The sequence below is a fragment of the Mobula birostris genome, chromosome 18, assembly GCF_030028105.1.
Source record: "Mobula birostris isolate sMobBir1 chromosome 18, sMobBir1.hap1, whole genome shotgun sequence".
NCBI lineage: Eukaryota > Metazoa > Chordata > Chondrichthyes > Myliobatiformes > Myliobatidae > Mobula > Mobula birostris.
In genome coordinates, this window is record NC_092387.1 from 38,502,175 (window position 1) to 38,519,834 (window position 17,660).

Genomic DNA, 17,660 nt, shown 5'->3' on the forward strand with positions numbered 1-17,660 from the left:
GAGTTTCCACTCAAGCTTCCTCCTGTACCTGTCTTTAGCCTCCCTGACCTGGCTTTCAGGTCACTGTGTATTTACCTCAGCTCCTCCCTATTTCCATCTCTAAATGCCCTCTTTTTAGCGTTCAGGATGTCCTTAATATCCTTTGTTACCCATGGCTTGTTATTTGAATAACAAAGGACGGTTCTTGTCGGAACATTGCAGTCCACACAGAAGTTGATGTAATCAGTGATGCACTCTGTGAGCCCATCAATATCCTCTCCATGTGGCTCACAGACTGCCTGCCAGTCTGTCACCTCAAAACAACCCTGGAGCACCTCATAAGCCTTCTCCGACCTTTTTCTCACTGTCCTCGAGGTTGCAGGTTTACTCTTCACCAGAGGCACGTAGCAGTGTTTTAGATGCACCAGGTTGTGATCTGACCTTCCCAGTAGGGGGAGGGGAGAGGAGCTGTATGCATCCTTAACGTTAGCATACATCAAATCCAGAGTCCTCTCCCCTCTGATTGTACAGCTCACATACTGCGTGAAGTTGGGCAGTGTTCTAGCCATGGTAACCTAGTTGAAGTCACCCGGGATGGTAATGAGGGCACTCGGGTGCTGGGTTTGTAGTCTGGCTACGACAGTGTAAATGATGTTACACGCCGACGTCGGGTTGGCAGAGGGAGGGATGTACACAACAACCACAATTGCATGCGAGATTTCCCTTGGCAAATAATATGGCCAGAGTCCAACGGCAAAAAGTTCAATATCCAGGCTACAGACCCGTTCCTTGATCGTAATATGCCCAGGATTGCACCATCTGTTATTTACCAGAACCGCCAGCCCCCGTCCTTTACGCTTACTGCTCTCAGTGCAATTCCGGTCAGCTCGAACGGTCTGGAAGCCCTCTATGGAAAGGCTTTGATCGGGTATGTCCTCGTGCAGCCACGTCTCAGTGAAGCACATGACACTGCTCTCCCAAAATGTTCACTGACTCCTGACAAGCGCAGTCAGTTCGTCCATTTTATTCCCCAGCGATCTCACGTTTCCCATGATAAGAGAGGGGAGACACGGCTTATAACTTCTCTTCTCCAAAAGCCTCTGTTGTCTCAACCCGGTCCTCTTCCCTCGCCTTTTTGATCCCCCTCTGCATTCTGTGTGTTTTCCTCCAGATTTCAGCCGGTATGTCTGCTACTCTGTTTGCTAAACCGGCGGGCATGAGCGTAATCAATTGGTCTCTGGAATACGCAATGCGGCCATCCTGCTGCCACGCTAACGAGACGTGTCTGAATGCAACTAATTCCAGCGCTAAAAAAACAAGTAAAACTCTCTCCACCAGCATGTTAGAGAGGGTGCAGCTTCAACGTGTTACTGTGAGAAAAAAAAATACAACAAATAGCTAAGTTAAAAAGTTTGAAAGTAAGAAACTGCGGAGCAACTGTAACCGGCTGCATGCACGACCGGCGCATGTGCACAATAGATGCTGCCTGGCCTGCTGAGCTCCTCCAGCATTTTTTGGGTGTTGTTTCAAATTCCTAATATGTGTTTTGTACAGAAGCTTTGTTTCATGCTGGCCACTTTTCTGATCATAGTTCTATCAATGGTGTGGGCTTTTAATTGGAAACTTCACAAGATTTTCTAGTAGGTGGATCAGCTCAGTGGTAAGTCTTCTGGTTTTTAAGTGCATATTATACATGACTGGTTATCTTTGTCACAACACGAGAAATCTGCAGATGCTGGAAATCCAAGGCAACACACACAAAAGTGGTTATTTTTGTATTTAGATTCCAATGAAAGACTCAGTTGTTGAACTTGGCTCATTAGAAAACACAACTGAAAATTAGTAGAACTGAGAATATAGAAAGTCAGGAATTGAATGATGAGCAATACTGACAAATACACAAAATCAAAGCTAACACAACTAAAGGAAGTAAAATAATGCCTTCATGAATGTTATTGTTGACAAATTGCCTTTATTGCTGAGGGCCTTTTAGTGAAAAAGCTTTGACCACTGTTAACTAATTATAAAGTTGATTGCCTGTGGTGTAGTTAGATTTTTTAAATCTACAGTGTGCTTGGGGAAAATTGTGGATAATAATTGTGAAGGAAAAGCTTGGAACATGTACCATACCTATCTAGTTATCTTGTAAGAAGGCAATTGACATGGTTGCTATGCTCATGACACATGAAATATTCTGTATTGCAGTTTTGATAGCCTTGCATTAGACTTGAATATTCTTTTTAATCTCAGCAAAGTAGTTTCAAATCAGCAAATCTGCCTTACTAAGCAAGAATTAAGCACACTTGAGCGTCACAACTTTTCTCAGAAATTTATCCTTATGATCTCTGAAAGATTCAACCCAGCAGCATATTAATACATTTTATTTTCATTGTAGTTAATATAACATGTGATTTGCATGAGTCATACCTTTGCATCCATACTAATAAATGACTATGCACTTAACTGTTACTGAACTCTTTAATGAAACTTATCTCTGGACTCCTAGACCTACGACTCAGTACCTACATTTGGAACTCAGTGCTTCATTTGGAAGCTGGGCAAAACAGCTGCATTGTTTTGATTTGCATCATGATCTTTATTCTTTAAACTAGTATTAAATGGTCTTTTTCACTGTTGCTAAAAGTATTTCACATTTCCTTTTTTTTTTGAACAGAAAGATCTTTGTGGGCATAAAAATATTGTTAACTACCTTGACTCCAGTATTACTTCGATGAATGTTAGTGATGTATGGGAGGTCCTTATTCTAATGGAATACTGCAGAGGTTTGTTGACTTTACATAATTTTTATATTTCTATGTACATGTATATGTAACAATGTATGGAAGCAGTATGACAGCGGCAACTCCTACTGATTATTTTGTGGAAAGTTTAATGTTTAGCATATTTAATAAATGTTCAGCAAAATAATCAATTTGAAATGTAATATTCAGATAAACTTGGCTGTTGTTTTCTTTTCCATGACTTCAGTTATAATCAAGGCATCACGAAGATTTGTAGAAAATTAGCTATTTTGCAAAAGCAATTAAATTACCAGGTATCTCCTTGTGTGTTAGAACATTCTTTATTTAATATTGTTGAAGCCTTTCTAATTTCAACATTGGGAATAGAATAAATATAATTTAAAGAACTGTAGCTGAAGATGGATGCTAGAAGCTGAAATGAGAATAAAAAGGATCATAAGACCTAGGAGCAGAATTAAGCCATTTGGCCCATCAAGTCTGCTTGCCATTCTATCGTGGCTGGTGTATTATCTCTCTCAACCCCATTCTACTGCTTTCATCCCATAACCTTTGACACTCTGATTAATCAAAGACCTATCAACCTCCGCCTTAAATATACCCAATAACTTGCCCTGCGTTTCCGTCTGTGACAATGAATTCCACAGATTCACCACCCTCAGGCTAAAAAACATCCTTATCTGTTCTAGATGTCCTTCAATGCTGAGGCTGTGCCCTGTGGTCCTAGACTCCTCACACTATAGGAAATATCCTCTCCACATCCACATTATCCAGACCTTTCAATATTCGATAGATTGCAATGAGATTTGCCTCATTCTTCTAAACTCCAGCAAATACAGGCCCAGAGTTATTAAACACTCTTCATTTGTTAAACTTTTCATTCCTAGGATAATTCTTGAGAACCTTATCTGGACCTTCTCCAATGCCAGCAGTCTTAGTATTATAATGCTTGCTTTTGTATTCTAGTCCCCTCAAAATGAATGCTAACATTCCATTTGCATGCCTTGCCACCAACTCAACCTGCAAATTAACCTTTAGGGAATCCTGTACAAGGATTACCAAATCTCTCTGCACCTTTAATTTTTAAATTTTCTTCCCATTTAGAAATTCCTTCTGCCAGCGTGCATGACCATGCACTTTCCTACATTATATTCAATCTGCCATTTCATTCCCCCAATCTGCAGACAGCCTGCTTCCTCAACACTACCTGCCCTTCCACCTATCTTCATATCATCTGTAAACTTAGCTACAATGCCATCAATTCCTTCATTGACATACAACATGAAAAGAAGGGGTCCCAACACCAACCCCTGTGGCACACCACTAGTCACCAGCAGCCAATCAGAAAAGGCCCCCTTTATTCCCACTCTTTGCCTCCTGCTTATCATCCAATCGTCTGTTCATGCTAGTACCTTTCCTGTAATACCATGGGCTGTTATCTTGTTAACCAGCTTTGTGTGCAGCACTTTGTCAAAGGCTTTCAGAAAATCCAAATAAGCAGCATCCACTGACTCTCCTTTGTCTATTCTTCCTGTTATTTCCCCAAAGAATTGTAACAAGTTTGTCAGGCAAGGTTTCCTCTTCGGAAAACCCTTCTAAAGTTGGCCTATTTTATTATGTGCCTCCAAGTAAACTGAAACTTCATCCTTAATAATAGACTCCCAACATATTCCCAACCACTGAGGTCAAACTAACTGACCTGTAATTTCCTTCTTTCTGCATCCTTCCCTTCTTATTTGCAATTTTCCAATCCTCCAGAAACATTCCAGAATCTAGCGATTCTTGAAAGATCATTACTAATGTTTCCACAATCTCTTCAGCTGCCTCTTTCAGAACCCTGGGGTAGTCCATCTGGTCATGTGACTTACCTACCTACAGGCCTTTCAGCTTCGCAAGCACCTTTTTAGCAATAGCAACACAACTCACTTCTGCCTTGTGGCACTCGCATTTCTGGCATTCTGCTAGTGTCTTTCACAGTGAAGACTGATCCAAAGTACTTATTAAAATCCTCCACCATTCCTTTGTTCCCTATTACTATCTCTCCAACAACATTTTGCAGTGGTCCAATATCCACTCTTGTTTCTCTTTTATTCTTTATGTATCTTTAAAAAACTTCCTGTATCCAATTTTATATTATTTGCTGGCTTACCTTCATATTTCATCTTTCCCCTGATTATGGCTTTTTAATTGCCTTTTTGTTGGTTTTTAAAAGCTTCCCAATCCTCTACCTATATTTTTGCTATATTTAATGCCCTCTCTTTTGCTTTTATGCTGTCTTTGATTTCCCTTATCAGCCATGGTTGTTTCATCCTCCCATTAGAATACTTCTTCATCTTTGAATATATCCTTCCTGTGCCTTCCAAATTTCCCCCATAAATGCCTGCCATTTCTGTTCTGCTGTTAGTTCTGTTTGTGTTCCCTTTCAGTCAACTTTGGCCAGCTCCTCTCTCATGTCTCATATCTCTCATTCATTGTAATTCACATATTCAGTTTCTTAAAACTGCAGGGTGAATTCTGTCACATTATGATCACTGCCTCCTGAAGGTTCCTTTACCTTAAACTTCCTAATCAAATCTGGGTCATTACATAACACCCAACTGAGAATTTCTGTACCCCTAGTGGGCTCAATCACAAGCTGCTCTAAAAAGCCATCTCGTAGACATTCTATAAATCTACAAATTTCCTCTTTTGGGATTCAGCCTCAGCTGGATTTTCTTAGTCTACTTGCATATTGAAACCCCCCATGATTATTGCAACATTGCTTTTTTACATGCCTTTTCTATCTCCCATTGTAGTTTGTAGCCCGCATCCTGCCCACAACATCATACCTGCCAATCTACAACTGTGTACAAGAGCATCTACCTTATTCTATTTACTGAATGAATTCAAATATAACACCTTCAGTCTTGTCTTCTTCATCCTTTTTGATTTGGTCTCCGGTTACACTTTAACTCATCCTACTGACTGCAATTTTGCCTTACATCTGCCTGTCCTTCCTCACAGCCTGATTACACACTGCATCTAATTGTACACCAACTGCCCTGTCCTCAACCCTATCACTCTAGTTCCCGTTCACCTGCCATTCCCCAACAGCTCTAGCAAACCTGCCAGCAAGAATATTGGTCCCCCTCAGGTTTAGGTGTAACTGTTCTTCCCCAGAAGAGATCCAGAAATCTGAAACCCTGCCCTCTGCACCAATACACAGCCACACATGCATCTGCCAAATTATCCTATTCTTGCCCTCACTAGCACCTGGCACAAGTGCAATACAGAAATTGCTGCCTGTACCACATGCCTTAGTACCCTGCATTACTACTGTGGAGGGCCTGCTTTTCAGCTTTCTACCTAATTCCCTATATTGTCTCTTCAGAATCTCTTCCCTATATGTACCATGGCTTACAGTTGTTTACCCTCCCCCTTTAGAATGCTATGGATCTGATCCGAAACATCTCTGACCCTGGCACCTGGGAGACAAAATACCATCCAGCTATCGCTCTCATGTCCACAGGATCTGCCTTTTGCTCCTCTAATTATGGAATATTCTATCACTACTGCATTTCTCTTCTCCTCCTTCCCTTCTAAGCCACAGAGACGGACTCAGTGCCAGAGATCTGGTTGCTGTGGCTTCCCTGGTAGGTCATTCCACGCCCCCCCCCCCCCCCCAACAGTATCCAAAGCGGGACACTTATTATCGAGGGGAATGGCCGCAGGGTTACTCTGTACTAGCTGCCTATTCCTTCTCCTGATAGACACTCAGGTACCTGCCTACTGCAATTTAGGGGTGAATACTTCCCTGTAGCTCCTATCTATCACCACCTCATTTTTAAGTTTGAGCCGAAGGTCATCCAGCTCCAGCTGCAGCTTCAGTTCCTTAAATGGGGAAAGAATTCGAAGTTCTGAGATGCAACAGGACTTGGGAGTCCTTGTACAGGATTCCCTTAAAGTTAACCTCCAGGTTGAGTCGGCAGTGAAGAAGGCGAATGCAATGTTGGCATTCATTTCTAGAGGAATGAGTATAGGAGCAGGGATGTGATGTTGAGGCTCTATAAGGCGCTGGTGAGACCTCACTTGGAGTACTGTGGGCAGTTTTGGTCTCCTTACTTAAGAAAGGATGTGCTGACGTTGGAGAGGGTACAGAGAAGATTCACTAGAATGATTCTGGGAATGAGAGGGTTAACATATGAGGAACGTTTGTCCGCTCTTGGACTGTATTCCTTGGAGTTTAGAAGAATGAGGGGAGACCTCATAGAAACATTTCGAATGTTAAAAGGCATGGACAGAGTGGATGTGGCAAAGTTGTTTCCCATGATGGGGGAGTCTAGTACGAGAGGGCATGACTTCAGGATTGAAGGGCGCCCTTTCAGAACAGAAATGCGAAGAAATTTTTTTAGTCAGAGGGTGGTGAATCTATGGAATTTGTTGCCACGGGCAGCAGTGGAGGCCAAGTCATTGGGTGTCTTTAAGGCAGAGATTGATAGGTATCTGAGTAGCCAGGGCATCAAAGGTTATGGTGAGAAGGCGGGGCAGTGGGACTAAATAGGATAAAATGGATCAGCTCATGATAAAATGGTGGAGCAGACTCGATGGGCTGAATGGCCTACTTCTGCTCCTTTGTCTTATGGTCTTAACGTAGTCTCTAAGGGGCTGTAGCTCGCTTCACTTTGTGCAAGTGCAAGACTGAAGATCTCCCAAATTATTCACATTTCACACAAGGAACGTACCACTACTTCGGATCCTGTCTTAGTGCGCTAGCTATGTACTAACTGAGAAAAAAAATCAAAAGCTTACTAGAAACTTTCTTTCTTATTTACTTAGAACCTCCCCTTGTTCTTGCCCAAGCTTGTTGAACCAGAGCCAGACCACTTTGACACTGGTCCACTCCAACAATGGCCACTCTGTTTTCACGTTTCTTTTTATTGGCCCCATGCTGATTTCAGCCCAATAAAAGAAAGCTGAAAATTCCTGACTTTTTAAACTTCCACACTGCATCACCAATGAGCAATGTCTCAAGCTAGTACAAAAAAATAGAACGCATATTGCTGTCTGCTGGTGTATGCTACAAAAGGTAGTTTTCTTATTTTTGATTCTTTAAGGATTTGCATTGAATGTAGAATGAGGATGAAGATGACCCTTGAATAGCCTGCCTGTGCAAACATCAGACCCTCTTTTGGGGTGATCACTACCTCCATGGTTAGGCACTTATTAGAATTGACCCTTGGAAAATGTTTTGGTTTATTTAAAATTCTGTTACTGCTTTGTCTCCATTACACTAAACGGTTTAATTTCCTGGTGTTGGTAGATGATATTTGTTAATCTTGTGTCTATCACTAGTGTTCTCACATTCTGCAACTAACCTTGCTAGAAATTGTCCAGTTCTGTACTCCCTCCTGTGCTTATGGTACTATATCAAAGCATAGGTAAAGTATCCAGTGGTGATTTTATGTTTATTCCTCAAATTTCAGAATTCAGAATGTACTAATTAAAATAGTTCACATATTTTCACATTCGTTTTGGATGTTGTGGAAAAATGTTGGTATAATTTTGCCATCTGTTATTTCTCTTTAATCTATAGATTGTATGATATACATGTATATGTATTCTATGACCCCAGGTTCATCACGGAAGATGTGTCCAAGTAGCACCAGAAGGTGTATTCTACAACTATTTGTATTTGATATGCTACCCTGCTCATGGACATTAATAGTCAGCATACGTAGAGAGCTCATTCAGAAGATTAAGATGCAGTGACTTGGCCATTTGGTTTCAGAACTGGCCTGCCAATAGAAGGCAAAGGGTAGTGATTGATGAGGCTTATCGCTGGAGGTCTCTGACTAGTGGTGTTCCACGGTGATCTGTACTGGGATCTCTGCTTTTTGTGATATATAGATATCTTAAGTAACTTGAATGAAAATATAAATTGCTGGTTTAGTAAGTTTGCAGATGATACGAAGAATGGTGGTGTTGTACATTGTGTAGAGGATTGTTCAAGGGCACAATAGGATATAGATCAATTACAGATATGGGTGGAGTAATGTCAGATGGAGTTTAATCCAGCCAATGTGAGGTACTGCACTTTGAGAGATCAAATGTAAAAGGAAGTAACTGTTAATATCAAGATTCTTTAACAGTGTTGATGAACAAGGGGGTCTTGGGGTCCAAGTCAATACCTTTCTGAAAATAGCTGCACAGTTTGATGGCATGGTTAAGAAAGCTTACCTTTAATAGTGAACGGATTGAGTTTAAGAATCAGAAAGTTATGTTGCATCTTTTTAAAACTCTGATCAGGCCATATCTGGAGTACTAAATTCAATTCTAGTCTCCCCATTTTAGGAAAAGTGTTGAGGCTTTGGAGAGGGTGCAGATGAGGTTTACTAGAATGCTGCCTGGATTAGAGGGCATGTATGTAAAGAGAGGTGGGTCAAACTTGGGTTGTTTTCTCTGGAGTAGTGGAGGCTGAGAGGAAACCTGATAGAAGTTTAAGATTATAAGAGGCATTGACAGAGTATAGAGGCAGTATCTTTCCCCAAGGTTGAAAGCCTAATACTAGAGGGCATGCATTTAAGGAGAAAGGGTCTAATTTCAAAGGAAATATGCAGGGCAAGGTTTTGTTTTGCGCAGAGTGGTAGGTATCTGGAATGCGCTGCCAGGGGTGGTGGTAGGGATAAATATAGTACAATTATTTAACAGGTTCTTAGATAGGTACATGAATGTGCAGGGAATGAAGGGATATGGGCCATGTGAAGGCAGAAGAGATTACTTTAATTAGGTATTATTGGAGTAATAGTTCAGCACAACATTGTGGGCCAAAGAGTCTATTCCTGTGCTGTAATGTTCTATGCCAGAAAGATAAACTGTGTGGCATATTTGTATCATTGTTGTGCCTTAAAAGTTTCTTTTGTGACAATGACCAAAATTCAACTATATTATTAGATTTGTTTGCAAGGATGTTGCAGTTCAATTTGTTTCAACTGAATGGACAGTATTTGGCTGTTAATTCAATGATGTAACAATTTGTAGAGTACATAGTCTGGATTGTGGTCTGCTGTGTCTCATTTTTTACCTATTTATCATCCATTGTTTAGTGCATTATATTATTCATTCATCTTTATTAAATTGTATCTGTCATTAATATATCAGTTGAACAGGTACATCAAATCTTTTTGAAATAGCTATTTCTCAACTGTTGTGGTGTTTAATATTATCTGTGAATGTGATTTTTATTTCAAGTAATTTCCAAGTAATCTTAAACTAGAAACCAGCTGTGATCTATGGATCTTGTTCCCTAGCTTTTACTTTACTCCAATCATTGTTTATTAATATTGGTACTTTCTATATTAAAACCTATTCCTTATTAGACTAAATGTGGTAAAGTAATTATTGAACTAGTAATTCAGGGATCTGGATAATGATCTGAAGTTACTCAAATTCCAGTATATCAGTCAGAGCATATAAATCTGAAATCGAAAGCTGGTAACAGTTGTGATATATTCCAAAAGCTATCAAAATCCCAATGCGAGGAATCGTACAGTCCCATGAAAGTTTGACAATAAATTTGCAGGTATTTTTGTTAGCTAGCTTTTTAGGTTATATACGTATTTAAGCATTTTAGGGCTGAGATGTGCCATTGTTTTGCTATCCTGTGACAAAGCAGTTGACAATGAAAGAGGTTCACTTTTCTGACTTTATCAGCTGTTTACACCTTTGTTAATCTAATGCATACTTGTTCCTGCTGTGTATCAATATTTATCTCCTTTCCTCAGAAATATTACAATATTTGCTTCTAATTTAATAATGTCTCCAATACTGCATAATTTCTTCATGATTTTTTTTGGAGTTTAACAAATGTTGTCAATACAATGTCTAGGACTCTGGAATGGATAACATTTACGTGAAGGAATTTAGTCCTATCTAAACGAGGCTAGGATAATTTGTTCATCTGGGAGCACATACATTTATAGAGATTATTTTGGTTAGTGCAGGATATTTTGAAGAAACCAGTGAATAATTAATAATTCATCATTTTCTGCCCATCAGTTTCATCAATATTTAACATCTTATCATTTTTCTGGTGTAGTGCTGAAATTCTTTTACTGTTCTTTTTTTTGCACAAGATGAGTCTCAAGTTACATTTTAGCTCTCCTAAAACAAACTTTAGAAATTTGCAATGGCAACATAGTCTGAAGCTGAGGTGCAAAAACCCTTGGACTGTAGAGAACTGTACTTTCATGGTTGAATTTCAGTGGATAAATCAAAAGTGTTTTAAAACATCAGATTTGTATGTTCTCTAGGTGGTCAGGTTGTTAATTTGATGAACCAACGGTTGCATTCTGGCTTCAGTGAAGCGGAAGTGCTGCAAATATTCTGTGACACTTGTGAAGCGGTGGCCAGGCTACATCAATGCAAACCTGCAATCATTCATAGAGATCTTAAGGTGAGAATTACTCAAAGCATCAAGCCAAAACTTCTCGCACATGAATGAATTGTGTATTCAGTCCACTTTCTGTTCTGTGCTAGGTTGAAAACCTTTTACTTCACAATAGTGGAAACTATGTCCTCTGTGATTTTGGAAGTGCTACAAACAAATTTATATGTCCTCAGATTGAAAGGGTTGATGTAGTTGAGGAGGAAATAAAAAAGTAAGTTTTAATAGTAAGTTTTAATTAAAATCCTATCTGTTGGCGTGAAAAAGCTTTAGATTTGAAATGGCATTAGAATTTGCAAGAAATTATGGTGGCGGCTGCTGATCTAGTTGTGACTTCTAAACTGCATGCTAGTTTACAGCTTTTTCTAAACAATCTCTCTGTGCAGATATTTTCATGAGTTTTATTTTTAATTTCTTCTGTACATCCGTAAATATTTCAGAAATCTGTTAATTTTAAACCAAAGAACTTTGGTGGCTAAGTATTATTCTTAAATAAGTTTAATATGTACTTTTTCAAATTAGTTGTTCCCTTTTTCGATTAAAATGCAGATGTTCTGTCATTTGCTTTGGAGAAAATTTATGTGATGAGCATAATATATTTAGCTTGCAAAGCTCAAGGGATACACTAGAATGTGGTGGACAGCTGGTTTAGTCATTTAACACCAGATATTGCTGATTTGCATTAGTCATTACTCAATCTATGTCTGCTAAAACTATTCGCTACCTCAGGATCGACCTGAAATCCCAGGTAAACTGGACTGCTTATCTTCGCCATGAACTGCCTTTCAAACCATCCACTGCCAACCAGATCATTATTGCATTGCTATTTGTGAGAGCTTGCTGTGCACAAATTGGATGCTGGATTATGTACATTATACCATTGACTTTCTTTAAACTTATTATAATTGGCTGTGGAACAATTTTGGATTTTTTTTCAACAATGAAGGAAAACAGGCATCTGTTAGTCTCGTGAGACCATGGGTTTCAAACTTGGAAGGTTTCCAGGGCGCAGGCCTGGGCAAGGTTGTATGGAAGATCGGCAGTTGCCCATGGTCTAAGTCTCCCCTCTCCACGCCACCAATGTTATCCAAAAGAGGCGGTGGAAATGCAAGACTTCCACTTGTTTCTCCACCCCTGACTCCAACAAGTGCCAGGAACTCATGGGCAAATTTGTTGTCGAGCTAGATCTTCACATCAATTGCCATTTCTTTTCCTGGTGCAACCTCTAAAGTTTCTCATGGATTCCTCCAGGCTTTTTCTCTGGTTTCTCTCCTGTCACCTCTCATGCTTGTTTCAAAATCATCATCGTGTTTGAGTCTTGATGTGTTCTCTGTAAGACCATAACATATAGGAGCAGAAGTAGGCCATTCGGCCATCGAGTCTGCTCCGCGATTCAATCTTGGGCTGATCCAATTCTTCCAGTCATCCCCACTCCCCTGCCTTCTCTCCATACCCTTTGATGCCCTGGCTGATCAAGAACCTATCTATCTCTGCCTTAAATACACCCAATGACTTGGCCTCCACAGACTCTCGTGGCAACAAATTCCACAGATTTACCACCCTCTGACTAAAGTAATTTCTCCACATCTCTGTTCTAAATGGACATCTTTCAATCCTGAAATTGTGCGCTCTTCTCCTAGACTTCCCTACCATGGGAAATAACTTTGCCATATCTAATCTGTTCAGGCCTTTTAACATTTGGAATGTTTCTATGAGATCCCCTCCCCCCCCCTTCTCCTGAACTCCAAGGAATACAGCCCAATATGGTAACCCTTTCATTCCTGGAATCATTCTTGTGAATCTTCTCTGAACCCTCTCCAATGTCAGTATATTCTTTCTAAAATAAGGAGCCCAAAACTGCACACAATACTCCAAGTGTGGTCTCTTTCTTTTTCCTTTTCAATCTTTTTATAAAGTGTGGTCTCACGAGTGCCTTATAGAGCCTCAACATCACATCCCTGCTCTTACATTCTATACCTTTAGAAATGAATGCCAACATTGCATTCGCCACCTTCACCATCAACTCAGCCTGAAGGTTAACCTTTAGGGTATCTTGCACAAGGACTCACAAGACCCTTTGCATCTCTGCATTTTGAATCTCTCCCCATCTAAATAATAGTCTCCTCATTTATTTCTTCCACCAAAGTACATGACCATACACTTTCTAACATTGTATTTCATTTACCACCTCTTTGCCCATTCCCCTAAACTACCTAGGTCTCTCTGCAGGCTCTCTGTTTCCTCAACACTGTCCGCTCCTCCACCTATTTTTTTTTTAATCACTTGGCCACAAAACTGTTAACCATTTAACTTTCTTTCCTGGCCCTCATGTTAGCTGATTACTTTATTGGGTCTGTCCCTTTGAACAATTGTATGTTCTGCTTGCAGGACCTTTGGAGGCATGAATGTACAGAGGGACATTGGGGTGTAAGTCCCTGAAAGAAGCAGCAAATGTAGATACGGCAGTAAAGAAGATGTATCGCGTATTTGCTTTCATCACTCGGATCATTGAGAATAAAAGTGGGGAAATCTTGTTGCTGCTATATAGAACTGCTTGGATGACATTTAGAGTATTGTGTACACTATGTTCTCCATTAAAGGGTATATGTGGAGGCTTTAGAGAGGGTGCCGAAGACGTTCAATAGTAACATTACCTTGCTTAGAGAGTATTAGCCATAAGGGGAGTTTGGTCAGGTTTGGACGTTTTCTCTGAAGTGCTTCAGAGTGAGAGGTGCCTTGATAGAAATGTATAAAGTTATGAGAGGCATAGATTGGGTAGATAGTCTCTTTCCCAGGGTTGAAATGTCAAATACTAGATGGTGTCTGATGTCCTCTATTGGAGAAACAGAACATTTCTTTAAATAGTTGTCTTTGGATCTTGTTTTAAAAACTGATTCCCAGCCACTGTTTCCATCTCTTGCCGAAGCCATTAGGGGTGATACAATCCACTTGTAAACGTCCTGTTCTGTTTAAATCATGGGCTGAGTTTCCAAGTACACAGTCCTCTCCAGGATCTACTTCTTCTTCTATAATATTACCACTTTGTTTCTGCTTTCCTTATTTGCTTTGGAAGCCCTTGTCCATGGCTTGCAACAGCTTGGCAATCAATAAACACAAAATGCTGGAGGTACTCAGATCAGGTAGCCTCTTTGGAAATGAATAAACAGTTGATGTTTTGGGCTAAGACCCTTCTTTAGGACTGGAAAGGAAGGGGGAAGATGCTAGAATAAAAAGGTGGGGGGGGAGGGGAAGCCAGCTGGGTAGGAAAGGTAAAGGGCTGCAAAGGAAGGAATCTCATAGGAGAGGAGAGTGGACCATGGAAGAAAGAGAAGGAGGAGAAGACCCAGGGAAGGTGATAGGCAGGTGTGAAGAGGTAAGAGGCCAGAGTGGGGACTAGAAGAAGAAGGTAGGGAGAGAGATTTTTTTTTTTTTTTTTTTACCAGGAAGAGAAATCTATATTCATCCCATCAGGTTGGAGGCTACCTAGACGGAATATTAGGTGTTGCTCCTCATGGCACAAGAGGAGATAACGGATTGACATGTCTGAATGATAATCGCAAATAAAATCTTTGGTCACCGGGATGTTCTGCTTTTGGTGGATGGAGCGGAGATGCTGGATGAAGTTGTCCCCCAGGTGATGATGGGTTTCACCAGTGTAGAGGAGGCCGCATTGGGAGCACTGGACACAATAGATGACCCCAGCAGATTCATGGGTAAAGTGCTATCTCATCTGGAAGGAATGCTTGGGGCCCTGAATAGAGGAGGTGAATGTCATGAGGGAGATTAGTGAGGAGAGTTGAATGGTCGAATGGAGATTCTGCAGAAAACAGAAGGTGGGTGAGGTAAAGATATGTTTGGTTGAAAAATCTCTTTAGAGATGGCAGAAGTTGCAGAGAATGATGTGCTGGATGCTGAGGCTCATGGGGTGGCAGGTAAGTTCGAGAGGAATTCTTATCACAATTAAAGTGGCAGGAAGATAGGGTGAGCATGGATGTTTGGGAATTAGGCGTCAGGTGAGGGCAGCATCAGTGGTGAAGGAAGTGAAATTCCATTCTTTGAAGAAGGAGGCCACGTCTGATGTCCTAGAAAGGAAAGCTACACCTTGGGAACGGATGCGGAATCGAAACAACTTAGAAAAGGGTATAGCATTTTTACAGGAGACAGGGCAGGAAGAGGTATAGTCAAGATAACTGGGAATTGGTAGGCTTATGAAAGATGTCAGTCAGCAGTTTGTCTCCAGAGAAACTAGGCAGTACAGTAGTACAGCAGATTGATCTGCTGCCTTACAGCTCCACCTCAGGTGCTGTCTGTGGCGTTTACACATTATTCTTTAGACTGCATGGGTTTCCTTCAGTTGGTCTGGTTTCCTTCCACATTCCAAACATAAGAGGATTGTTTGATTAATTGGCTACTTTAATTTGTCCTTGGTGTATAGATGAATGCTAGAGGTTGAAAGAAGAATAAAAAGGATCAAAAGACCATAAAGACAAAGGAGCAAAATTAGACCGGCCCATTGAGTCCGTTCTGCTATTCCATCATGGCTGATTTATTATCCCCCTCCTCCCCATTCTCCACCCCCCCCCCCCAGAGGTTTTCATGTTTTATTGTTTTACAATACTGAATGGCTGAATGGGAGTCAGCATTTTAGCTTTTTTTTTGACACTGATCAACAGAAAAAGACATTTTTGTGTCAAAATGAAAATGGGTCTCTACAAAATTAATTACAAATATAAAACACAAAATATTTACGTAAGTATTCACCCCCTCTGATATGACACACCAAATCATCACTGGTGCAGCCAATTGTTTTTGGAAGTCACATAATTAGTTAAATGGAGATTTGTGTGCAGTCAAGGTGTTTCAATGGATTGAAGTAAAAATACACCTACATCTGGAAGATCCAACTGTTGGTGAGTAAGTGTCCTGGCAAAAATTACACCATGGAGACAAAAGAACACTCCAAGCAACTCTGTAAAAAGGTTATTGAAAAGCACAAGTCTGGAGATAGATGCAAGAAAATTTCCAAGTCACTGAATATCCCATGAAGTACAGTTAATTCAATCATCAAGAAATGGAAAGAATAGGGCACAGCTGTAAATCTGCCTAGAGCAGGCCATCCTCAAAAACTGGGTAACCGTGCAAGAAGGGATCTAGTGAGGGAGGCCACCAAGAGACCGATGACAACTCTGGAGGAGTTACAAGCTTCAGTGGCTGAGAGGGGAGAGACTGTGCAAACAACAATTGTAGCCCGGATGCTTCACCAGTTGCAGCTTTATGGGAGAGTGGCAAAGAGAAAGACACTTCGGGAAAAAAACTCACATGAAATCTTGGCTAGAGTTTGTGGGAGACTCTGAAGTCAGCTGGAAGAAGGTTCTACGGTGTGATGAAACCAAAATTGAGCTTCTTGGCCATCAGACTAAATGCTATGTTTGGTGTAAGCCCAACACTGCACATCAAAAACACACCATCGCTACTGTGAAGTGTGGCGGTGGGTGCATCATGCTGTGGGGATGCTCCACTATAGCAGGCCCTGGAAGGCTTGTGAAGGTAAAGGGTAAAATGAATGCAGCAAAATACAGGGAAATCCTGGAAGAAAACCTGATGCCGTCTGCAAGAGAACTGTGACTTGGGAGAAGATTTGTATTCCAGCAAGACAATGACCCCAAGCATAAAGCCAAAGCTACACAGGAATCGCTTAAGACAACAAAGCTAATGTTCTGGAGTGACCAGGTCAGAGTCCAGACCTCAATCCAATTGAGAATTTGTGGCCGGATTGAAAAGGGCTGTTCACTCATGATCCCCCTGCAGAGTTTGAGCAGTTTTGTAAAGAAGAATGGAGAATAATTGCAGTTTCCAGATGGGCAAAGCTGATGGAGACCTAATCCACACAGACTCAAGGCTATAATTGTTACCAAAGGTGTATCTATTAAGTACTGACTTGAAGGAGGTGAATAATTATGAAATGAATTATTTTGTGTTTAATAATTGTAATAAATTTAGACCAATTTTTAGAAATTTATTTTCATTTTGACACGGAAGAGTCTTTTCTGTTGATTGGTGTCAAAAAAGCCAAATTAAACCTACTGAGATTCAATGTTGTAAAACAATAAATCATGAAAGCTTTCAGGGGGGAGTTGAATACTTTTTAATAGGCACTGCATATTCTAGTTCTCTTGAAATGAATGCTAACATTGCATTTGCCTTACCACTGACACAACCTGCAAGTTAACCTTGAGGGAATCTTGCATGAGGACTTTCAAGTCCCTTTGCACTTCTGATTTTTGAATTTTCTCTTCATTTAGAAAATAGTCTGTACCTTTATTCCTTCTACCAAAGTGCATGACCATAGACTTTCCTACACAAGGTTCCATCTGTCACTTCCTTGCCCATTCCTCCAATCTGTCCAAGTCCTTCTGCAGACACTGCTTCCTCAATATTCCCTGCCCCATTGCCTCTCTTTGGCCACACAGCCTTCAATTCTGTTATCAAAATTATTGACA

At 40.6% G+C, this 17,660-nt stretch overlaps 1 protein-coding gene across 6 annotated transcripts in view; it reads left to right on the forward strand.

The window, feature by feature from the left end:
- The window catches only part of LOC140212067 (AP2-associated protein kinase 1-like), a 178,983-nt gene that overhangs the window by 65,354 nt on the left and 95,969 nt on the right, over positions 1-17,660 (forward strand). For all 6 annotated transcript variants that reach the window (XR_011889639.1, XR_011889638.1, XM_072282536.1 and 3 more), the window contains exons 3-5: positions 2,654-2,762; positions 11,027-11,169; positions 11,253-11,374. Coding sequence is in view for 4 of the 6 variants with exons in the window: in XM_072282536.1 (XP_072138637.1) it covers positions 2,654-2,762; positions 11,027-11,169; positions 11,253-11,374 (374 nt within the window). In the remaining 2 variants the exon portion in view is untranslated. The remainder of the gene's footprint in view (positions 1-2,653; positions 2,763-11,026; positions 11,170-11,252; positions 11,375-17,660) is intronic.